We start from the raw sequence: 24,960 nt of genomic DNA, 5'->3' as shown, positions 1-24,960 counted from the left end.
GAATGGAAGAGATGAGATTAAGGAGGCAGGCAAGGATGTGGTGGAGGGCAGTTAGAGGCCAGACTAAAGACTGGTTTGAGGTATCTCATGCTGCATAGCAAACCATCTCACAACTTAGAGCTTAGCACAACACCATTTTATTATCTTTCACGATTCTGTGGGTTTGGAGTTCCCGTCGTGGCATAGCGGAAACAAATCCAACTCAGAACCATGAGGTTTCGGGTTTCATCCCTGGCCTCGCTAAGTGGGTCAAGGATCCAGCATTGCCATGAGCTGTGGTGTAGGTCACAGACGCGGCTCAGATCCCACGTTGCTGTGGCTGTGGCGTAGGCCGGTGGCTGCAGCTCCGATCAGACCCCTAGCCTGGGAACCTCCATATGCCACGGGTGCGGCTCTAAAAAGCAAAAAATAAATAAATAAATAAATAATAATTAAAAAAAGACTCTGTGGGTTTATTTATTTATTTATTTATTTTGTCTTTTTGCCTTTTCTAAGGTCGATCCCTCAGCATATGGAGATTCCCAGGCTAGGGGTCTAATCAGAGCCGTAGCCACCGGCCCATGCCAGTGCCACAGCAAGGTGGGATCTGAGCCGCATCTGCAACCTACATCACAGCTCCATGGCAAAACCGGACCCTTAACCCAATGAGCAAGGCCAGGGATCAAACTCGAAACCTCATGGTTCCTAGTCCAATTCTTTAACCACTGTGCCACGACGGGAACTCGAGATTCTGTGGGTTTATGAGATCCAGTGGGATGGTTTTTCTGCTCATGTGATGTCATCTGGCAGCTCAAGTAGGCTGGCACATCCAAGATGACGCCCTCACATGATGCTGTCCAGTACCATATTTGGTGCCAGCCGTGGGCTGGAGGTTTGGCTGGGGCCGTTTACATGTTGCTTGGGTATTTTCAGCATGTGGACTGTGGTCCAAGAAGGGGAATTCCACAGTGAGTGTTCCACGAGGAGGGAAAAGGAAGCTGGTCCCCTTGAAAGCTAAGACCAGAGCTGGCACAGCATTACTTTCACCACATTCTATCGTTTAAAGTTTCTATGACTCTTTCTGCTGTCAAATGCTCTACCCAGAGCTATAACCCCTCCAGACCTTCCTCTTAATAAATGCCTTTTGGTTTTCTCAAGAGCATTTACTTTAACAGGTTTCCTTCATTGGACTTCTTACTGTCCTCACCCATAAACTAATATAACAATAATGGTAATAACAATGATAATAATTTATTGAGTTCTTCTTCTGTTCCAGGAGATTTGCTAAGTGTCTTGTATGCACATCTCATTTCATTGTTTTGTTTTTGGCCACACCCAAGGCATGCAGAAGTTCCCTGGCTAGGGATCGTACCAATACCACATCAACAACCTGAGCCCAAGCAGTGACAATGCCAGATCCTTAATCTGCTAGGCCATCAGGGAACTCCTCATTTCACTCTTTTTTTTTTTTTTTTTTTTTGTCTTTTTAGGGCTGCACCTGCAGTATATGGAGGTTCCCAGGCTAGGGGTCCAATCAGAGCTGCAACTGCTGGCGCACGCCACAGCCACAGCAATGCAGGATCTGAGCGGTGTCTGAGACCTACACCACAGCTCACGGCAACACCTGATCCTTAACCCAATCAATGAGGCCAGAGATCAAACCTTCGTTCTCATGGATGTGTTCGTTTCCACTGAGCCATGAAGGGAACTCCTCATTTCACTATTATAACCCCTTTGAGAGGCAGTCGATAATATTATCTTGATTTTACTGAGGCTCAGAGCATTTAAAACACGTAAGCCGAAAGTGGCAGGACCAGGGATACACACACTGATCTGTCTGACTCCAGACTTCAACTCACAAGCACCATGTTGGTTTTTTGTTTTTTGATTTTGGTTTTGACTTTTTGCCTTTTCTAGGGCTGCACCCGTGGCATATGGAGATTCCCAGGCTAGGGGTCGAATCAGAGCTGTAGCCACTGGCCTATGCCAGAGCCACAGCAACGAGGGATCCGAACCGAGTCTTCGACCTACACCGCAGCTCACAGCAATGCCGGATCCTTAACCCACTGAGCAAGGCCAGGGATCGAACCCACAACTTCATGGTTCCTAGTTGGATTCGTTAACCACTGAGCCACGACGGGATCTCCAGGAAGGCACTTCTGATGGGGACCCATTGGGAGAGAGATGGGTCTCAACCATGGGTGGGGGCCCAGATTGAGAGATGGGAGTCTGTTAAGAGGACGAGGGCTCAGGCAGGAGCTGAGCCCTTGTGTACTTGGGTGAGGGCTCCATGCAGAGGCCCAGAGAGGGGACTGAAGATACAGTGGAGACATAAAGCTCAGCGAAGCCAAGGATCTTCAGTCGGCGGGTTGGGAGATGGAGGGAGAGATAGGACAGTCAGGTGAGATGTTTGAGGGGCTGCATAAGGGGGTGGGGTCCCGGCGAGAGGCCTGGGGTCTCAGAGAAAGAAGGGAATTCCCAGAAAAGGACAGGGCTCGGGGTCCTTCAAGGGTCCGAAATCTGCAGGGCCAGCCCTTGGGGCCGATTGCCCGCCCCCCACCCCCACCTCACCCCCACCTCACCACCCCCGCCCCCCGACTGCGGCGCACGCGCCGACCCAAACCGCTTCTGCTGCGCAGGAGCCCCGGCTCCCGCTCGGCGGAGACCGCAGACCGAGAGGTGAGCTCAGCCCTGCTCCACTCGCGGCGCGACCCCCACCCTGCCTCCTCCCGGGATTCGAAGAATCCCCCACTCCCGCTGCGTCCCCAGCCCCTGCCTTGTCCCGCCTCAGGCCGGACGGCGGCCCCAGCCCTGATGTGCCTCGAGCTTTGGGAGGCGGGGGTCCCAGGGACGTAGCAGGAGGCAGACATCTCTTCAGCCCCAACGCCCCGAGGCACCTCAGGGTTGATAGGCTGGGTGAGGCTTCAAAGGACAAGACCCCCTCTCCCTCCCTGCTGAAAACCCATTGGCACCCCTCTATGCCTCAGTTTCCCTCCTGGGGAAAGGATGCACTTGAAGTCTCGAACCGGCGACCGGGTCAGAAACCGTATGCGGTGGTGGTGGTGGTGAGGGGACCTGGCCTCGCTCCCCAGGACGGCGCCCCTCTTCCTGCTTGAGCGATGCCGAACGCTAAGGGGGCGGGTCTGGGGGGGTCTGAGAAGGAGAACTGAGCGTGGCCCCATTAAGGCGACAGATTACAGCCATCTTCTGTCCTCGCGCCTGTCACCTTCCGGTGCGCCTCCCTCCGCTCGCCTCCGCGCGGCAGCCTCCACCCCACGGATCCCGGAGCCCCCTCCTCTTCCCGCTCCCTGCTTTCTGAGCTCCTTCTGCATCCAGCCTAAGGAGAGCGCCCCAGCGGTTCCTATGGCAACCCTGGTCCCGGGTTCTCAGCATCCTCCCGCTCCCTTACCCCCGACCGCCAGTCAGCCTCCTGGCAACCTGAAAAGGAGAGGGAGGGGCCAGGCCGAGGCGGGGGGTGGGGAGGTTGGCAGTGTCAAGGTCACCTTCCTTCTCCTACGCCAGCGAGATCGGGTGACAGTGTGTATTTGGAGGAGAGGAACTGGGAGTTACAGGGGAGGAGCTAAGCCGGGCCTACCATCCCCGAGCTCCCTCCCCGCCCCCTCCCCTAGGAGTGTCGTGGCACTGACGCCCGCCGCCCCACCAGCTGCGTTGTAGTCTCCTGATCCCGGCCTCCCCGAAGCAAAGGTTCCCAATGTGGCCACACCCTCTGCAGAGCCCAGCTCCCCCCAGCCCCCACTCCCGGGGAGCGCTCCGCCCGGACCGATTGCCCTGTTCTTTCCCTGTCTTTCGCTTTGGTCTTTTCCCATTGTCTGTCAATTTGAGGGGGCGGGTGTGGGGGGGTGTCTTTTACCCCTTTTCCCTTTTTTATCCCTGAGTTTTGGGTGAGAACTGTGGCGAACTGCAATTTATAGACAGGCTTTAATGACAGCACTTCTGTGCGCTCATGCAGGTCCATAAAATCACCTTCATCACGCTGTGGCTGTGTGTGTGTGTGTGTGTGTGCGCGTGTGCGTGTGTGCGTGTGCGTGTGTGTGTGTGTCTTTGTGTGATGTGTCCGAATGTCTTTTTCTTTGTGCTGTGTGTCTAGCTGTATGTGTCTCTAGGTGGTGTATGTATGCCAGTCTTTGTGTCTCTCTGTGGTGTTTGTGTGTCTGTGTTGGTGTGTGTGTGTGGGTGCGTCTATCTGTGAATGTGTCTGTTTGGTTTGTATGTGTGTCTGTGTGGTTCCCTGTGCTGTGTTGGAAGTGAGAGGGGGCTAGACATTTGTCTTATCCTTCAGTATAAGCACATTGCTTCATTTTGTTGGAAGCTGCTCAGAGGCACTGGGGGCCGTCATGGGGTGGGGGGAGCCCAGTCCTTCTCCGGCATCCCCAGCTGGGGTGTTGGGCCCAAGGATGTGGGGATACCCAGGTGCCTTCCATTACCTAGGCCTCGGTGTCTCCATTTGGGAAAAGAAATGTCCTTAGAAAGGTTTCTCTAGAAATCCTACAGAACTTGAACCTAAAAGCCCTAGGCCTGAGGGCCCCTGACTTTCACCTTCTGTGGAGTCAGGATTCCTTGGGATGTGGAGATTGTTTCCTTCTGAGGGGCAGCCCTGGGGAGGGATCTTTTAGGACTGTGCATCTAAGGTTCCCTTGGGGAACAAATGGTGGCCTTGACAGTTACCCCAAAAAGTACCTTGAAAGGGGGGAGGTTAAGGGGAAGAGATTTGAAGAGAAGGTGGAGAGGAGAAATTCTCACTCTAGACATCTAGACGCAGGGCTCAAAGATTTCAGGTTAAAAATAATAATGAAAAAGAGTTCCCATTGTGACTTAACAGGTTAAGGACCTGACTTGTCTCTGTGAGGATGCAGGTTCCCTGACCTCGCTTAGTGGATTAAGGACCTGGGGTTGCCGCAGCGTGCAGTGTAGGTTGCAGATGCATCTCAGATCTGATGTTGCCGTGGCTGTGGTATAGGCCAGCAGCTGCAGCTCCAATTTGACCTCTTGGCTTGGAAACTTCCATATGCCGCAGGTGCAGCCGTTAAAAGAAGAAGAAAAATGAAGAAATTACCACAATAATAATCACAGAAGCTACCATGTCTCGGCACCAGACCCAATAACTGTCTGAAGTAGATGTGATTATCAGTTTTGTTTTACAGATAAGGAGTCTGCAGCTTAGAGAGACAAAAGTATTTTCTTAATAGCCACCACTTCCATAGCCAGGGAGTAGTGGAGCCTGGATTGCAATTCAGGCAGTCAGGCTTCAGAACTCACAGTTCCAGCCACTGTGTGGCCTCCAGAGTCATCAGATACACTTATTGCCACCAACAAATTGCCAGGCTCTGGGCAAAGCACTCAGTGCATTGGCTCACGCACAGTGTACTTAGGAAAAGCAGGCCAGGATTCCAGAAGGCCGGGCTCTGCTGTGAGTGTGAGATGACTAAAATGGGTGGAGAAGTGAATGCAGCACAAGGATTCAGGGGCATGGGAGAGTCACCATGGGCAACCCTCACTGACCCTTCCCTCGGTCCACAGCACCTTGCCTGCCCCACAGGGACCCAGGATGCTGAGCTGCGACCATCACTGCGGCTGTAGCCGAGGCCCCAACGTGGAAGATGGCAAGTGGTATGGGGTCCGTTCCTATCTGCACCTCTTCTATGAGGACTGTGCAGGTACTGCCCTCAGCGATGACCCTGAGGGCCATCCTGTCTTGTGCCCTCGCCATACTTGGCCCTCACTGTGCTGGAAGGTAAGGTGGGAAGAAGAACAACCCCTGTGATTTTTTGTGGTTTCAGGAAGGGGATGGGTCAGTGGATAGAAGGAAAAAGTTCTGTGTAGCAGATAAGAGTTTTGCATGTTCAAACAACAGGAGACTCCACTCAAATGAGTTTCAACAGTAAAGGGAAAATATTGCTCATTTCATAGAAGAAACCAGAGGTTTGATACCTTCAGGCAAAGTTCGATCCAGCAGTTCACACCAGCACACTGAAGACTCAAGGTCTCCTTCGGACTCACCATGGTACCCTCACCCATGCAGCCCATTAGCTTCAGGCTCTCCCCACATATTCTCCAGATTGACTGCTCCCCTGCCAAACTTGTCTCTTACTTCACACCATCCAAAGGAAATCAGAATTTCCCCTGATATTTCCTTCAGAAAAGAAACAATGCTTTTCACTTCCAGAAGTCCTGGCAAGTATTGCATCGCCTCTGATTGGGTCACTTGCCCAGCTTTGAACTAATTACAGTGGCCAGAGGGATGGCATATGCTGATTGGCCAGAAGAAGGGTTCATCCCATTTAAATCTTCCTCCAGCTTCCCAGTGGTATATTGGGGCACTGTTGCCAGGGCAGTGGAAGACATGAGACCACCTTTTTGTTGCCAGGCAGTGTGCTAGGCTCTTGGGGACACTGAATTAAAGAGGATGTGGTCCTTGAGGAGCTCCTAGCTGTGGTTTGTTTAGTCCTTCTGCAAACATTCACTCAGCTACTGCTCTGTACCAACAACATGCTAGGCATGGGAGACACCTCGTGAGCCCAAACAGACATAGTCTCTGTTCATGGCTTTCCCAGCTCTTAGTCCAGTGTAGCAGACAGGCATCATCTACATAGTAACCAAAGTACATGTCCAAGTGTAAGCCAAGGTGAGTCCACTGAAGAACAAGTGAGGATGCATTTGCATGAGTGCAGAGCAGGACACTTGACCTGTTATGGGACATCCTGGAAGGCTTCCCAGAGGAGGTGAGGTTTGAGATTCCATCTGGGGAATGCGTAGCAGTTAACTTGACAGAGGAATAGAGGTAGAAGGCCAATCAGACTGGAGATAAGATGGGACCCAAATAATGACAGAGAGGCAATCAGTGTTGGCAGAAGAAACCCACTGCTGGGGGGAGCTGAAGGGGAAATTAAGCCAGAGGCCTCAAGATTCCAAATTGAGGCGTTCCTATTGTGGCTCATGAGTTAAGAACCCGATTAGTATTCCTGAGGATGCGGGTTTGGTCTCTGGCCTCACTCAGGGGGTTAAGGGTCTGGCATCGCTGCAAGCTGTAGCACAGGTCGCAGATGCAGCTTGAATCTGGTGTTGCTGTGGCTGCGGCATAGGCCTAGCCTGGGAACTTCCGTATGCCGTGGGTGTGGCCCTAAAACAAACAAAAAGATTCCAAATAGAACAGGAGAGTTTGTGCCCCTTATCAGTTAGGTCCTAGCAGGTGTGTCTGTGATCTCATCTCTTTAAGGTTGGGCCAAGGGGTTACCTTTAGGTCCAATTGGGAGCCGAGGTGATCCCTTGGCCTGGGGACCAAGCTGACCCTGACTTCCTCCCAATCTGTCTGCCTCTCTCCAGATCAGCTTATCCTCTGGGACCCTGCTTCTGGTGCTGGGTGTGGCAGCCCTGACCACTGGCTATGCGGTACCCCCCAAGCTGGAGGGCATCGGAGAGGGCGAGTTCCTGGTTTTGGATCAGCGGGCAGCTGACTACAACCGGGCTCTGAGCATCTGCCGCCTGGCAGGCACGGCGCTCTGCATGGCGGCTGGGATCCTGCTGGCCGTCTGCCTGTTCTGGGCCATGACTGGCTGGCTGGGCCAGGACACCAAGGCAGAACCTTTGGACACTGAAGGCGACAGCCATGTGGAGGTCTTTGGGGATGAGCTGGAACAGCAGCTGTCCCCCATCTTCCGAGATGCCAGTGGCACGTCTTGGTTCTCACCACCTGCCAGCCACTTTGGGCAGTCCTCTGTGCAGACCATCCAGCCCAAGCGGGACTTTTGAGATGCCCAGAGGAGGAGCCAGACTGGCGTCTGGACCCTTCTTCCTCCCCCACCACCCCATGCCCCCCCCCGGTCCCCTTAACTTCTCCCTTTCAGTGGGGCCCTTCTGTCTAAGGCCCCAGAAGTCCCAACTCTAGGTTAGAAAAGTCTGGAGCTCTCATTTCCGTGTCCCTTTCCAGGGAGAGGGCCCTACCTCATCCAAAATGCCAACCTTCCCCAAGTCCTCCTAAAACGTCCCACCCACCCCTCCTTTCCAGGGCCATTCAGGGGCAGAAAGCTTCCCCCTCAGCCCCACTCTTTCCTCTCTATGACCTTAGGCGAGGCTTACCCTTGCAGACCATCAGTTCCTGCCTCTGTATAATGCAAGGTTTGGTCCAGAGTCTAGAGTTCCAAGATGCTCTTTTTCTCCCCGGAATATAAGTATTACCCTCCATAGGCAAATATAGGGGGAGGGGTAGCAGGGTCATTCTCAGCCACTGACCCCCTCCCTCTGTCAGCTGCACCAGGATGCCTCAGGATGGGCCAGAGATGTCATCTGGACAAGGATGGTGTGAAACCATTTGCTCCCTACAGTATGTTTTCTACATGCATTTGGGCATCAGATCCCCTCTGTCCACCCCACCGTGAGCTATTATTAGCCCCAGTTAACAGATGAGCTGGTTGAGGGAGACGGGGCAGTCTGCAGGAACTCGGAACCACATCTTTAGACTCCCGGGACAGATCTTGTTCTACAGCTGGAACAGGACCCCACACCTTCCTGGCTTCTAGGGGACACCCTCCCCCAAGGGTGGCACAGGTCCAGCCCAGAGAGACTTGCTGGTGACTCAGGAGATACTTTGGACATGCATTTAAATGGCTTCTGAGAGGCAGGGGCAAGAGAACTGGGATGTTTTTGCCCATTAGAGCCCAGAAATTATCACCCACGGCTCCTGACCTCATCCTGTAACCAATGTGCTCTCCGGGAGGCCTCAGCCCCTTCATCCTGCAGGCTCCCCAGCCATATGCATCATGTCTGTTCTCTACCACTAGGGGGAGCTCCAAGCCAGCGGGAGAGGGGTGCGCAGGGCCCCAGCCTCTACCATCCCCCGCCTTCAGTCTGGGGAGGAGGGAAGAGGGGAGGGGGCGGGGAGGCGGGCGTGTTCCTGGAAGGGTCCTCCGTCTTCTCCACCAGGCGGCCCTTGCTGTCCTTGTGCCAGAGCCCACTCCCCATCGTGCACCCTTCCACCCCACCTTCCCTTTCAATAAACAGCTAGGATGGATACTGACTTTGCTTCTCTTTTCCCTGATCACTGGGGCCTGAGGAGGGAGGAAAGAGACTGTTAGGAGCACCTACTGTATGCTAGGCACACAAATCCATTATTTCTCATTTGCTTCTCATGATAATCCTTTAAGAAAGAAGATGATTACTTTCATCTTACAGATGAGATGAGAAGTTCCTCAGCCGCCTTGACAATTCCTGTCTCCATCCTTGAGAAGGATGTGAGGAGGGGGCTTCTGGAGCTGGAGCCAAAGGTGGCATTTTTTCCAGGAAGATAAGAACAGCTAAACGCCACTGGCACAGGGGGTCAGGCCCTGTTCTCCGGGCTTTGCAGACATGAGTTCATTTCACCTTCACCGCAACCTAGGAGGTGGGGGCTGGTATCCCCAAATCTCACTCTCAGACTCCAGGTGAGGATTTCCACCCTAATTCACCTAAGCTTGAATTCCCCCCCCCCCAAACTGTTCTCTTCCCACGCCTCCCCCTCCAGACCTGCCCCTCCTAGGATGCCCACACCCGACAGAGTGGCAGCTCCAGCCGAAGCCTTGGAAGCATCCTGACTCCTCCCTTTCCTCACAGCCTGAATCCTGTCCACCAGCAAGTCCCGTCAGCTCAACCTGGGAGATGCATCCTGCCCCTACGTGCTTCTTGCCATCCTTGAGGCTAGCTCATGGGCACCTCTCATCTGGATTATCCCTCCAGCCTCTCCCTGGGCTCCCGGCTTCCCACATCTACACAAATACTACCAGTCTAATCTTTACAGAGCAGCCAGACAGATCCTGGATGACATGGGTTAGCCTATGCCACAACCACAGCAACACAGGATCCGAGCCACATCTGTGACCTACACTGAAGCTTGCAGCAAAGCCAGATCCTTAACCCACAGAGCAAGGCCAGGAATCAAACCTGCATCCTCAGAGAGACAATGTCTGGTTCTTAAACTTCTGAGCCACAACAGGAACTCCAAGTAGCCTATTTTAAAATGTTGGAATGCCTGATTTCCCATTGTGGCACAGTGGAAATGAATCCGACTAGGAACCATGAGGTTGCAGTTCAATCCCTGGCTTCACTCACTCAGTTGAGGATCCGGCGTTGCGGTGAGCTGTGGTGTAGGTTGCAGATGAAGCTCAGATCTGGCATTGCTGTGGCTGTGGCGCAGGCTGGCAGCTGTAGCTCCTATTAGACCCATAGCCTGGGAACCTCCATGTGCCGCTGTTGCAGCCCTAAAAGGACAAAAGACAAAAAATAAAAAAATAAAATGTGATGATGCTTCCATTCCCTGTGCACTCTGGATTTGGGTTTTTGCTTTCCTAAGGCATTTGTCACTTTTCAAATACCACCCAATTTACCTACATGTTCCACCATCATTTGTTACCTGTCTCCCCTTAGCACATAAATGAGGAAGATGGGGCAAATCTTCCTTGCAGAAGAATTTTTTAAATGATTTTTATTTTTTCCTTCGTAGCTGGTTTACAGTGTTCTGTCAATTTTCTACTGTACAGCAGGGTGACCCAGTCACACATACATACAACATCCTTTTTCTCACATTGTCATGCTCCATCATAAGTCACTAGGTATGGTTCCCAGTGCTATACAGCAGAATAATTTTTAATGCATAAATACAGAAGGAGTGAGAGAAACAGGACAACTGCTCCGAGCACACTACAGTAATCCCTGCCGCAGGCAAAACCCACTGTGACAGCTCAAGCGAGTGGGTGAGGATGTAGATATATGTGAATCGCTTTGCTGTACAGCGGAGATTAACTTAACACTGTAAATCAACAGTATTTCAATTAAAAATAATAAATGAAAAGTTTTGGAGTTCCCTTGGTGGTGCAGTGGTTAACAAATCCGACTAGGAACCATGAAGTTGCGGGTTCAATCCCTGGCCTCGCTCAGTGGGTTAAGGATCAGGTGTTGCCATGAGCTGTGGTATAGGTCGCAGATGCGGCTTGGATCCTGAGTTGCTGTTGCTGGGGCTGTGGCCTAGGACGGCGGCTACAGCTCTGAATAGACCCCTAGCCTGGGAACCTCCATATGCTGCGGGAGTGGCCCCAGAAAAAAACAATAAATAAATAAATAAATAAATAAATAATTTTTTAAATGAGTGGGTGAAACTTTAAGGTGAAACAGTAGATTGACATGGTGTCAACGTATCTCCCTTCCAAATATTTACTAACTTCTGTGGGGGGTGTTAACATGGGTCCCCAAGTACTTTGAGGTCTCTCCCTCCAGGTGGTGAAACGTAGTTCCCATGTTCTTGAGTGTGAGCTGGACTTGGCAACCTGCTTTCTGAATGTGGAAAGGGGAAAACAGTGACTTCATGGTAGAGAAACCAGTCAGGCACGACCTTAAGCAAATGATCAAGGGTCGACTGGCCAGTAACAACTTTTGTGGATTTTCCGATCCCCCCACCCCCGAAATGATGTGCTGAGAGGCACCCTTCACCAGTGTGGTATTCTTTCTCCCAGCGCCGTGACTTCAGCCCAATCCCAAAAAATCCAAGCTGAAGAACGTTCTGCAAAACATCTGACAAGCACTCTTCATAAGTATCAAGGTCACGGAGTTCCCGTCGTGGCGCAGTGGTTAACGAATCCGACTAGGAACCATGAGGTTGCGGGTTCGGTCCCTGCCCTCGCTCAGTGGGTTAAGGATCCGGCGTTGCCGTGAGCTGTGGTGTAGGTTGCAGACGCGGCTCGGATCCCGCGTTGCTGTGGCTCTGGTGTAGGCCGGCGGCTACAGCTCCGATTGGACCCCTAGCCTGGGAACCTCCATATGCCGCGCGGGAGTGGCGCTAGAAATAGCAAAAAGACAAAAAAAAAAAAAAAGTATCAAGGTCACAAAAGCAAAGGCCAAGGAACTGTCACCGACTGCAGAAGAGGAATGAGACATGGCCGAGGGGTGTACAGAAAACTTTCCTTACTGTCTTTGCAACTCTTCTATAAATCTAAAATGATTTCCAGAAAAAAAAAGTTAAAAAAATAATACAATTGTCTGCTCAAGACAGAGTGACAGGAGTCAGGTTCACCCTTCCGCCTGGAAGGTATAGACCAGCAAACAAATATAGACAAGGTATAGACCAGGGAACAAATGCATGAGAGGAGCCCTGCGGTGGCTCCAGGTGACCTCCCTGAGAGAGTCCCCAGGCCAAGGCATAGATTTCCGTACTCTGCTCCAATAAGCGATGAAACAAGGAGACAGAAAATCTGGAAGGGTGTGGAAGACTTGAAAACACCGTCAGCCAACTTGACCTCACTGACATTTGTAGGGGGTGCCATCCAACAGCCCCAGAATACACAAGGCTTTCGACCCAAGGGGCACATGGGGGCACTAAATAGGTCCAGAGCTCATAGTTGCCTCATGGGTGCCCTCTGGTGTTCCTCTAAGGTAGTAGCAGCTCTGCAGCCTGCCAGCTTTCCTCCACCGGAGGGAAGCGGTTTCCACCAGCCTGCATTCCCCTTCCTCTCCGAAGTGGGGAGACCTGGGAGGGGGAGGGAGGCCGCTGGGCAGGGCTCACCGTCTTTTATCCCAGAGCCTGAGCACCCAACGTATCACCACGCAGAGGCTGCCCCTCCTTCCTGCTGGTTTGCATCCCATGCCCCATCCCTGCTGGGGTGGGAAGTTGGGGGCGGGGGGAAGAGACGCGAGAAGGGGGAGGGGGGAGAGGAGAGGGAAGGGAGGGGGATCGAAGTCGTTTCTCAAGCCCAGGCTCAAGCGAGCTTCTCCACCTCACCCGCAACTGGATCAAAGAAGGGGTGACGTGGGGACACAGCCTACCTGGGGCGCTGTGCCAGGGCAGGGAGCTGAGATGCCCCAAGGTGAGAGAGAGAAACAAAGAGATATTCATATGGGCTGGGCGGGAAGGTGTTGGGGGGAGCTTGCCTTGGGGAGTCCAGGAGGCTGGCATTTGGCAACATTCATGCCCCAAACTCTTCATCCCAAAAGGAGAGCGGCCTGAGTGTGAGGCCAGTGTGAGGCCAGTTTGAGGCCATCCCCTAGGGTTCAGGTCTCTGTGTGAGGCTGGGTATTATTTTTTTTAACTCAATGTGTTTTATTATATTTATAGTTGTATAACCATCATCACAACCTAATGTTATAACATTTCCATCCCAAACCCCCAGCCCATCCCGCGTCCCCCAACCTGTCTCCTTTGGTAAACATAAGCTTTTCAAACTCTGTGAGTCAGCTTCTGTTCTGCAAATAAGTTCATTATATCCTTTTTTTAGATTCCACATATAAGTAATGGCATATGACATTTGTGTCTCACTGTCTGACTTGTGGGTATTACTTTTTTTAAAAATTTTTATTGAAATGTAGTTGATGTACAATGTTGTGTTCATTTCTGCTGAACAGCTAAATGATTCAATTGTGCATATATGTTCTTTTTCATACTCTTTTCCATTATGGTTTATCACAGGATATTGAATATAATTCCATGTACGACCTTGGTTATACATCCTGTATATACTGGTTTGTCTCTGCTAATCCCCAGACCCCCAAATCCCCAATCCTTCCCTCCCCCATCCCTCCTCCCCCCATAAACCACAAGTGTCTTCTCTATGTCTGTGAGTCTGATTCTGTTTCATAGATATGTTCATTTGTGTTGTATTTTAGATCCCACACATAAGTGATATTATATATTTGTCTTTCTCTCTCTGACTTACTTCGCTTAGTAAGACCATCTCCAGATCCATCCACGTTGCTACAGATGAGTCTGGGCATTTCTTAACCTCTCAGTTTCTCTGTCTCTAAAATAGGAACAGGGAGTTCCCATTGTGGTGCCTTGGTAACAAAGCTTAGTGGTATCCATGAGGACATGGGTTTGGTCCCTGTCCTCCCTCAGTAGGTCAAGGATCTGGTGTTGCTGTGAGCTGTGGTGTAAGTCACAGATGTGGCTCAGATCCCACGTTGCTGTGACTGTGGGTCAGACTGGCAGCTGCAGCTCTGATTCAACCCCTACCCTGGGAACTTCCATATGCCCAAAGTGCAGCCCTACAAAGCAAAAGAAAGAAAGAAAGAAAGCAAGGAAGGAAGGAAGGAGAAGGGAGGGAAGGGAAGGGAAGGAAAGAGAAAAGAAAAGAAAAAAAAAAATAGCTGGGATTCAAACCCTTGTCCTGTAACACTAGGAAGCAAAGTTTCTCTCCGCTCCTGTGCAGATGTGTTTGTGAGTGAACAGACGTGCGTGGTGAGATTTCCACACTGATGTTCCCTTTGACCTTGGAGACATCACATTCTGTTCCAGGCCACAACCTCACATGTCTGTTCACAGATATGCTTCATGGGACTGTGTGGTGATGGGACCAGTCCCGCTCCAAGTCTCAGCCTGGCTTGGCATCAACCCAACTGAGGGCTGTGAACTTCCTGTCTCAGCCTCACTGAGTCCCAGAGCACATGACTCACAGCCAAGTCCTAGGCATCAGGCCACCAGGAGCCTGGTGATGGAAAAACTCAAAGAGTTTCATAAGCATCTGGCCCAGGACACGTGGTCAGGGCAGGGAGGAGGAGGGAGGAAAACGAAGTCCACAGGGTGGGCAGCTGGACGGGGTCCAGGACCAGGTTTGGTAGGAGAAGAGCTGCCAGGACTTGGCATCTAAGAGGGCATCACAGATGCAGGCTGTGTGTGGTGGGGGTTGGGGGGCAGCCCTGCAGCACTGCCCCATCCTGGAGGTCTGAGTGAATGAGTGAAGGGGTAATAAATTAATGATGGAAAGAGAAAGGGAGTAAATTTATCATCTCCACAAGTCTGCTCCCTCTGGGCTGGCCCTGGGCTGGTCCTGGGCATGCTTGGTGAACAGGGTGGGTACAGTCCTGCCTTGCCCAGCTGAGAGCACGAATGGGGATTGGAGGACCCTTGACCCGCAGAGTGGCTCAGCCAGTGTGAGCAGTCAGCGTGCTGGGGGAACAAGAGTGTGCCAGGGTACGTGGCTGGAGTGGAAGGAGTGAGATGGGGGGAGGAGATGACTGAGAGGGGGTTGGGGGGCGTGTCTGCTCCTGAGAACCCGCCCTCACAGAGAGCGAGTGATTGGCTGATTAGAGGCTGAGCGGGGATGATTCCAGCCCAGGTCTGTCTGGGCTGCCACGGAGACCCCTCCGTGCGATACGCACCAACTCTGCACCCTGACCCACAACGAGGGGTATAGGCTTGACTGAAGTAGCCTAAACGTTTTCCCTGGTTTCCTTCCTTCCTCTCTCTCTCTCTATCCCTCCCTTCCTTTTTTCCTCTTTCTTTCTTCTTTTTGGCCATGCCCATGGCACGTGGAAGTTCCCAAGCCAGGGATAGAACCCATGCCACAGCAGTCACCAGAGCCACAGCAGTGACAAAGCCAGGCCCTTAACCACGGAGCCACTAGGGAACTCCTCCCTGGTTTCTTGAGGGGCCAGGTAGCAGGGTTGGCCTTCCAGAAGCTCTGGGCTTGGGGAAGGTTAAACAGCAGGAAGAGGAAAAAGGTTTCCTGAGGAAGGGGGTGGGAGCTCTGGGGTGGCCCATGGGGGGGCTGAGATGGGGGAGATAATGGAGACAACCCACGGGTTCATCAGGGAGGAGGTGGGGAGCTGAGAACAGGGGAGGCAGAGGGAGTTGAATCTGTTCTTAGAGGCGCAGCCCCTGCCAGGCCAACCACCTGGCCTCCTTTCACCTTCTCCGGGTCACCTCCCCAAATGGGGGGCTCACGGTCCACCAAGGCAGCCTGGGCAGCGCCAACCGTGAGAAGTTCCTCTTCCACATCTCAGTAGCCGTAAAATGTGAAAAGATGCATCTGTCAGGACAAGAGAAACATACAAAAGCTTCAAGAAGGCACTTTTCATTTTGGCCAAGTCAGATGGGTAAAGATCAAAAATCTCGATAATACACTGTGCTGTCAAAGTTGTGGGGAAACAGGCTCTCCCATGCTCAGCAGCAGGAGGTTGACTGGCACAATCTTGATGCAGCATCATTCAGAAATCACCACTAAAAGTGAAAATGTACAGACTCTTTTTTTTTTTTTTTTTTTTTTTTGTCTTTTGTAGGGCTGCACCCGTGACATGTGGAGGTTCCCAGGCTAAGGGGTCTAATCGGAGCTGTAGCCACCGGCCTACGCCAGAGCCACAGCAACGCGGGATCTGAGCTGAGTCTGTGACTTACACCACAGCTCACGGCAACACCGGATCCTGAACCCACCGAGCAAGGCCAGGGATCGAACCCGAAACCTCATGGTTCCTAGTCGGATTCATTAACCACTGAGCCACGACGGGAACTCCAAAAAACTTTTTTAAAATATATTTTAAAATCTCTCCTCTTGAGGACTTCCTGTTCTGGCACAGTGGAAACGAATCCTACTAGGAACCGTGAGGGCCTCCCTCAGCGGTTTAAGGATCTGGCGTTGCCATGAGCTGTGGTGTAGGTCGCAGATGTGGCTCGTATCCAGTGTTGCTATGTCTGTGGTGTAGGCCGGCAGCTGCAGCTCTGATTCAACCCCTAGCCTGGGAACCTCCGTATGCCATGGGTGTGGCCCTAAAAGCAAATAAATAAATAAATAAAATCTCTCCTTTTGAAAGTGCCATGTTCCCACACATTTTCTGCTCCCAGTTAAATTCCGTTCCTCTAGACAGAACATCCTGGAAGAGGAAAAAAACAAACAAATCCTGTTTGCTAAGACAGGAGGCCCAGGTGTAAATCCTGGCTCCATTGCTAACTTATCCTGTGACCTCAGGCAAGACCCTTGCCCTCTCTGCTTTGCACTAGATGACACCCAGACACCAAGGCAATGTCCCCAGCCCTTGCATTCTGTGTCCTCCTGCTTAGACCAGGCACCTGGAGGTCAGGCACCCTGTCTTCTTGCTCTTTAATTCATTAAATTCACTAAAACTCAGTACCTACCATGGGCCGGATTCTGGGTTCTCCATTACTTTCCCTCCAGCCCTCCCACCCCAGGACCTGGCATGGGAATTGGTACCCTGCAGGGGTTCAGGACAGACTTCTTAGCTTACGGGTGAGGAATGGATGTTAGGCAGATGCGTGGTGAATGGTGGATGGCCAGGGAGATGGGAGATGCTGGTTGAATGGATTGGTGTATGGATGATGGATGGATGGATCTTTAAGACAAGAGCCTTCCCTTGATCCAGCAGCCTCCCCACAACTACCATATCATCCTTTTTTTTCTTCTAACTCCCCTTTGTAGCAAAGGTCTTAGAAAAAAAATCATCTATATTCACTGTCTCTGACTTCTCTTCTCTCTTAAATCTATTCCAATCATACTTCTACTGCCCCCCTCCCTCCCCATTGAAACTGCTCTTATCAAGGTCATCAAGTTGCTAAATCCAATGCTCAGTTCTCAGTCTTCATCTTCTTCTTCTTCTTTTTTCTTTTTAGGGCTGCACCTGCAGCATATGGAAGTTCCAAGGTTAGGGGTCAAAATGGACCTGCAGCTGCAAGCCTACACCACAGCCACAGCAACATGGGATCCGGGCCACATCTGCCACAGCTCACACCAATGCTGGATCCTTAACCCACCAAGCGAGGCCAGGGATCGAACCGGCATCATCATGGACACTAGTCAGATTCATTACCGCTGAGCTACAACAGGAATTCCTCCCCAGTCTCTTCAAAAGCCTCCAGATCTCCAGATAGTCTGAATCCCCATTTACCTCTCTAATCTCCCACCTCTTCCCCTCACTTGCTCCACTCCAGCCACGCCAGTCAGGCTTCCCCTTGGAGCCTTTGCATGAGCCATCTCCCCCCCGCCTGAACCGTGCACCCTCCAGACAGTCTCATGGTATCCACTGGACCACCCTACTCATGGCCTGCCTCCCCCGCCGCCCCACCCTCCTGATCCTCTCTCCCCATTCTTTCACTTTTGTTTCTTCTTTTTCCCCCTAGCACCTATCACCTTCTAATGTGTCCCACAATAAGTATTTCCAATGTTGATTATTTCTTGTGTATTTTCTTTCTACTGGGAAGTGAGCACCATTTTTGTTATTTCATCATCTGTTACATCAGATATACGCATGTTATTGTCACTGCAGTGTCCCCAGCCTTCAGAACAGTGCCTGGCAAGTCCGAGGTACTCAGTAAATATTTGTAGAATAGATGAAGGCATATAGAAATGGTTTGATTGATGCTGGAAAGATGTAGAGTTGGTCGGTGGTTGGATGGATGATGGTTGAATGGAAGGTAGATGGAAGAACGGAGAGATGGTAAGAGGAAGTTGAATGGATAGATGGCAGGGAATGGGTTACAGGTGAATGGTAAATGGATGGATAAGGGGTGAATAAATACGTGGAGGGATTGAATTCGTTCAGCTTCTACTTCCTGAGTACCTACTGTGTGCCAGGTACTATATCGGGTGCTGGAGACATACTGGTGGGTTAAACCCTAAGGATCTGGTGCTTGCCCTAAGGGAGCGTACAGCTTAGTGGGGGAGGCAGAGAGATATACTTAAGTGCATACGTAATTCCAAAGCAGAACACATTCTATGAAGGGAAAGAATAGGATGTTCTGAGAGAGAATAATATGGATGAACGATAGAAAAATGGGCAATAAATGGGAAGACGGAGGTAGATAGGACTGGGACTTAGCTACTTTATTTTTTAAATTTATTTTCTTGCCTTTTTTTTTTTTTTTTTTTTTTGCCCTGCACTGTGGCATATGGAGGTTCCCAGGCTAGGGGTAAAATCAGAGCTGTGGCCACTGACCTATGCCACAGCCACAGCAACGGGGGATCCTTAACCCACTGAGAGAGACCAGGGACCGAACCTGCGCCCTCATATATACTAGTCAGATTCATTTCTGCTGAGCCAGGATGCGAACTCCTAAGCTGCTTTATTTTACTGGTCCCAACCCACGTACACCATCTGTTTCCAGACCCAGGGCGTGCCCCACCCCCACCCCACCCGTATCTCTAACCTCAAAGACACTGTCCTCCCTCTCCCCACACTGACTCAGCACCTGCCCCAGCCCATCCCCAGTGGCCCTGTCTGACTCCACATCCAGCCCCCACCCTGCTGAGTCACCATCTTGGACTAGTCAGAGGACAGCTCCTCAGGGGGCCCCCAGTTCAATCCAATCCCATGGCCAACCCCAACCTGGAAGGGGGTAGGACCACCAGAAGGAGGCCAGAGGGGCCATGTTTTTGATGCCTGTGCCTGAGCACAGCCCTCTGGATTCTCAGGAGAGCATCTTGCCCAGACCTGAGGTGAGAGCTGGGGCTGATCTGGACACTGGGGTCAAGGGGAATGATTAGAGTTAAGTCTGTCTGCAGGACCTCAACTCAGTCAGGAGCTGGAATTGGGATTTAGGTCAGGGGTCAGGATGGGAGAAGGTGGGGGCCCAGTCTGTGACCAGGTCAGCACTCAGTCTGGGATGAAGGTCAGGATTTAGCCATGGCTGGGGGTGGTGATCAGGACTCAGACTACATCCAAGCTTTCAGATCAGGGTTCAGTCAGAGTTCACAGTCAGGGAAGAGGGCTCAGTCTGTGACCAGAAAGGATCAGAGCTCAGTCAGTCTCCAGGGCACCAGCCCAGCCTCCTCTTTCTCCAGGGAAGATCTGAGGGGCGCGGTGGGTGGGCTGGACTAACGGAGAAGCATCTTCCAGCCTAACTTCCATCGCCCAGGTGGCGGAGCAGCACCTGCCTCACAGCCTCCCCTCCATCCTCTGGCCCTGCCCAGGTCATGCCCCCGGGGGCCAGCCTGGCTCAGTGTCCCCAGCAAAGCCTAACCAGCCTCATTCTGGCACCCCAGGGCATGGGGTGGTGGGGGGGTGGGGGTAGGGCTGAGGGGCAGGGCTCCAAGCCGACCCAGGAGGGTGCCTTGCGCAAGGCTTTCTGATGCAACTCGATGCTGGCCGAACACCTCGGCACCCCCACCCCGCACCCCGCCAGCTTTTCTCAGAAAGGGCCGGCCAGTGGCCTGGATTCAACACACATAATCCCTTTCTTTCCCTGGCCCTGGTGGCTTCAGGACTGGCAGGAGGCAGGCCAGAAGGACAATTTAGATGACTCAGCAACTCAACTCAGCAGCCACTCCAGGACTGGGTCCCTCTCCCCGCAACTGGAAGGTAAAGGAGGGAATCTAAATCCCTGGCAGTTCAGGGACTTCCAGACGTGGCGCCGGGGAAAAGAATCCTACTAGGAACCATGAAATTGTGGGTTTGATCCCTGGCCTTGCTCAGTGGGTTAAAGATCCAGCGTTGTGGTTTAGGTCACAGAGGTGACTTGGATCCTGCGTGGCTGTGGCTGTGGCTGGCAGCTGTAGCTCCAATTTGACCCCTACCTAGCCTGGGAATCTCCATATGCCTTGGGTGTGGCCCTAAAAAGAAAAAAGAACCCTGGCAGTTCGGAGAGCTCCACCCCAACACACGCAAAAAACAGTAATTATGTGACTGAGCTCAGAGGAGCGGAACCGGAGGCTGCCCAAGGTCACCCAAACTGTCAGAGGCAAAGTTAGAACCAGAAACCAGCTTTTTTCCTGGGTTTCCAGCTCCTTCCACCACAGGTTGGGATCAGGACCTCTTACACTTGAGGAGGAAGGGCCTGGGACTTCATCAGGAACTTTCAGTCATTCTTTTTTTTTTTTTTTTTTTTTTTTTTTTTTGGTCCTTTTAGCGCCACACCTGTGGCATATGGAGGTTCCCAGGCTAGGGGTCTATTTGGAGCTGTAGCCACCGGCCTACACCACAGCCACAGCAACGGCAGATCCGAGCCGCATCTGCAACCTACACCACAGCTCATGGCAACGCCAGATCCTCAACCCACTGAGCGAGGCCAAGGATTGAACCCGCAACCTCATGGTCCTTAGATTCATTTCCACTGTGCCATGCGGGAACACCATCATTCTTCTTGAGGCTCCTCAAATAGTGGACCGACATGCGCTTTGCGACCACACAGACCTGGGTTCAACACCCTCCCTGCTCCCCACCCCCAGCTCGGCTTACTGTGCGATCCTGGGCACATCACTTCCCTCTCTGACACCTGGTTTCCTCACTTATAAAATGGGCATAAAGTCCCTCTTTGGTCAGGATTACCAGAGAAAGCAGAGGAGGGCACAGGCCAGGCACACCACACGCGGGCCATCATCTCTCAAGGGCTGTGTGCTTGGGGCAGGGGTGGTAGCCAGGGCCCCATGGAAATAATCCTTGTCACTTATCATCATGCGCTGACCATGCACCTGGAACTCTTCTAAGCTCTTTACCTGTAATGAACTCCTGGAACTCTCCATTTAATCCAATAATAGTTCCCCACAACAATAGGCAGTTCAGTAGGAGGGTGCTCTCCTCGTTCCATTTATAGATGAGGTCGTTGATAGCATAGTGGTGAGCAGAGCTGCCTTCCATTTATAGATGAGGACTCTTGGTCTCAGAGAAGCTAAGTGACTTGCCCCTCAACTAGGACAGGCCGAGGAGGTGGTGCAAGGCTGTGGGCAAAGACCCCCCCAGGTTTTCAGCCAGACCTGGCTGCTCCAAATTCCACTGCCCTCCTCTCCCCAAGCCTTACCCAGTGATATCACCTCTCTGAGCCCCAGTTTCTTCATTGTCTCTAGGGATGAAAAGAGCCACTTGCTGGGGACGTTTGTGGAGGCAGGAAGATGATGTAAGGGAAGCACCTGCACAGGACCATGCTGGAGCCACGGGCACCACAATCACGTCCTTCATGAAGAAAACCCAGGCCCACGGGGCAGAGCTGGGCACCTAGCACGGCCGTGGCTGCCACTGGGCCACCACTGAGTGGATGCTGTGCCCGGGCACTGGCCTCCCTGCCTTTGCTGGGGCCCAGCTTGAGCCAGATTCAGATGCTGAGGGATTTCTGGAGAACCCCTGGGAAACTCCAGAGAAAGGGGAGGTGCCAAGATGCCCGACAGATGCTCCCCAGGAGGACCACAGGCCTGGAGCTGCAACTCTTGAATCACCCATCTTTTTCCCCAGAATTGATTGGCCTGAATTTATCTACCCATCTGTATTTTTAGTTCCGTAATGCTTTTCTTTTTTTCTTTTTTTTTTTTGCTTTTCAGGGTCACACCTGCGGCATATAGAGGTTCCCAAGCTAGGGGTCTATTCTGAGCTGTAGCCACCGGCCTACACCACAGCCACAGCAATGCCAGATCCAAGCTGAATCTACGAACTATACCTCAGCTCATGGCAACACCGGGTCCTTAACCCACTGAGTGAGGCCAGGGATCGAACCCGCAACCTCATGGATCCTAGTCAGGATCATTAACTGTGTGAGCCACAAAGGGAATTTCCATAATGTTTTTCTTTCAATGGGCTCATTAAAAAAACAAAACAAAACAAAAAACTGGACTTCCCGTCATGGCGCAGTGGTTAACGAATTCAACTAGGAAACACGAGGTTGAGGGTTCAATCCCTGGCCTTGCTCAGTGGGTTAAGGATCCCACGTTGCTGTGAGTTGTAGTGTAGGTCAAAGACTCAGCTTGGACCCCGAGTTGCTGTGGCTCTGGCGTAGGCCAGCAGCAACAGCTCCAATTAGACCCCTTATCTAGGAGCCTCCATATGCTGCGGGAAATTAAAAAATAAAAATAAATAAATAAATAAACTTTAGATAAGTTCATCTACAAGGAAAATTTATATCACTGACCTCAAATGAAAAGCCACCATCTTTTGCCATAGAGAGGAAGTAACTGTAAAATCAAATGCAAAGAAAGCAAAGCAACATTCTTAAATCCCCATCTGAATCCCGTTTCTTGCTGAAGGCTCTGAGGGGAGCTCCGCTCTCCCTTCCTGGACAAGCAGCGCGTTAAAAACATAGACGCTGTTATATGAGACTTTCTCCTCCAGTAATTGCAGGAACTGGAAGAAAATCAAAAGGAAATGCGTGTATCGTGATATGATTCAATGTTATTTAATAGCCTTGAGACCTGAAACCATCTGGCATCCTACCACTGCTGTACGTAACATACTTGGGAAAACCCTGAGCCAGTCCCAGTCTCTTCTTATTTTACACATAAGAAAACTAAGGCCCCCAAAGAGGACATGACTTGCCTATGATCTCACAGGTCCGTGGCTTCAGCCAGATCTGGAATCCAACCGGAATTCTCTTGAAGGCATTGTTTCACTCTTGTGGGGAAAATCTATAAAGACAAGGGTTTTAAGGACACCAGCGGTGGAATTTCAGGCATACAGCAGGCAACAGCAGCCCCTGGGTGGAGAGGACGGACACAGGCAGGGCTGCCATCACAGCAGTCCTCGGACCCCACCTCCCTCCTCCCTCTGAGCAGGGCCCTCTGAGTTAGTTCCTTCCACTGTGCCAAGGGTCCTCAGAACGACAGCAAGGAGAAAGGCAGCTTGCCCGGCTCAGGCACCTGGGTAGAATGATGTCTTGAGCCTGGAGAGAGGAAAATTCATAAAGCCAGACTCTCCAGAAAAGTGCACATTTTTGCATTTAATTTGAGGACGGAGTGTGGGTCGCCATTTGTTTTCTCACTTTTAAACAAATGCTTATACAGCATGTATGTTCCAGGCACTTCACAAATACTGTCATTTAATTCTCAGGACAAACTGACGACGTTGATACTGTTATTATGTCCATTTTACTGATGAGAAAACTGAGGCACAGAGAGTTTAAGTAACTTATCCCAAATCCCCCACTTGGAAGCGGTAAGACTTCAACCCAAGAAATGTGGTTTGACTATGACGTGAGGATGTTTCAGTGCATTTAATTCTCCAAACTACAATGCAAGGGAGGTATAATTAATCCCATTTTATAGATGCAGAAACTGGAGTTCCCGTCATGGCTCAGTGGAAATGAAACCGACTAGTAATCATGAGGTTGTGGGTTTGATCCCTGGCTTCGCTCAGTGGGTTAAGGATCTGGTGTTGCCGTGAGTTGTGGTGTAGGTTGCAGACTCAGCTTGGATCTAGCGGGCAGCTGCAGCTCCAATTAGACCCCTAGCCTGGTAACCTACATATGCTGCAGGTGGGGCCCTCAAAAGACAAAAGAGAAAATACAATAAAATAAAAATATAGATGCAGAAACTGAGGCTATTTGACATCTGTGTTGTTGATCCAACAGGCTCTTCACTTCTTTGCTATACTCCCCAGACCTTGTGCCAGGGATTCTTGGTCTAGGGTATACTACCAATGTGGTAGCCATTTGCTGCAAGTGGTTTATTGATTATTGAAACTGGCTAGTGTCACTAAGAAATTGAATTTTTCACTTTTTGGAACTTTAATTTTAAAACAGTTGAAACATTTTCTCCATTAAACACAACTTAATTGTTTTGATAGGACATTTTACTTGAGCCACTGACAATGTAGCTTCCATGCTGATTTTTAGCCAGCCATGCCAACAATTTTGAAGACATGTGTATGAGAAAAAATTTAGGTTATCTCATCAACAATTTTTTTTTTTTTGTCTTTTTGTCCTTCTGCCATTTCTTGGGCTGCTCCCTCAGCATATGGAGATTCCCAGGCTAGGGGTCTAATCAGAGCTCTAGCAGCCGGCCTACGCCAGAGCCACAGCAACATAGGATCCGAGCTGAGTCTGCGACCTACACCACAGCTCACAGCAATGCCGGATCCTTAACCCACTGAGCAAGGCCAGGGATGGAACCCGCAACCTCATGGTTCCTAGTCGGATTCGTTAACCACTGAGCCACGACAGGAACTCCCTCATCAACAATTTTTATCATCTGTTGAAATGATAATATGCTATATATACTGGGTTAAATAGAATATATTATTTTTTTTTTAGATTTTTTTTTTTTTTTTTTTTTTGTCTTTTTGTCTTTTGTTGTTGTTGTTGTTGTTGCTATTTCTTGGGCCGCTCCCGAGGCATATGGAGGTTCCCAGGCTAGGGGTCGAATCAGAGCTGTAGCCACCGGCCTATGCCAGAGCCACAGCAACGCGGGATCCGAGCCGCGTCTGCAACCTACACCACAGCTCACGGCAACGCCGGGTCCTTAACCCACTGAGCAAGGGCAGGGACCGAACCCGCAACCTCATGGTTCCTAGTCGGAGTCGTTAACCACT

At 51.2% G+C, this 24,960-nt stretch overlaps 1 protein-coding gene and 1 long non-coding RNA gene across 3 annotated transcripts; both read left to right on the top strand.

Moving 5' to 3' along the window:
* Window positions 2,581–9,010, top strand: NRSN2 (neurensin 2). 2 transcript variants are annotated; one of them, XM_001928104.4, is made up of 3 exons: window positions 2,581–2,658; window positions 5,518–5,731; window positions 7,321–9,010. In XM_001928104.4, exons 2-3 carry the CDS (start codon window positions 5,546–5,548, stop codon window positions 7,744–7,746), a joined length of 612 nt encoding a protein of 203 aa, XP_001928139.1. In that variant the 5' UTR covers window positions 2,581–2,658; window positions 5,518–5,545; the 3' UTR covers window positions 7,747–9,010. The 2 variants fall into 2 exon arrangements, with proteins under 2 accessions (XP_001928139.1, XP_001928131.1); XM_001928096.4 differs by having other exon boundaries at window positions 2,596–2,658; window positions 5,537–5,731.
* On the top strand, window positions 19,000–22,012 carry LOC106505983. The gene is made up of 3 exons (XR_001300933.2): window positions 19,000–19,172; window positions 19,938–20,034; window positions 21,516–22,012. It is a non-coding gene; the product is annotated as an uncharacterized LOC106505983 (long non-coding RNA).

Source organism: Sus scrofa, chromosome 17 (assembly GCF_000003025.6).
Source record: "Sus scrofa isolate TJ Tabasco breed Duroc chromosome 17, Sscrofa11.1, whole genome shotgun sequence".
Classification (NCBI taxonomy): domain Eukaryota; kingdom Metazoa; phylum Chordata; class Mammalia; order Artiodactyla; family Suidae; genus Sus; species Sus scrofa.
This window is presented reverse-complemented; position numbering and strand designations above follow the sequence as displayed.

Bases quoted from the DNA above. Each gene is read 5' to 3' on its own strand.
- NRSN2 (XM_001928104.4), top strand. From the start codon at position 5,546: ATGCTGAGCTGCGACCATCACTGCGGCTGTAGCCGAGGCCCCAACGTG. The intron at 5,732-7,320 runs GTAAGGTGGGAA...GCCTCTCTCCAG, and splicing joins GGCCCTCACTGTGCTGGAAG to ATCAGCTTATCCTCTGGGAC.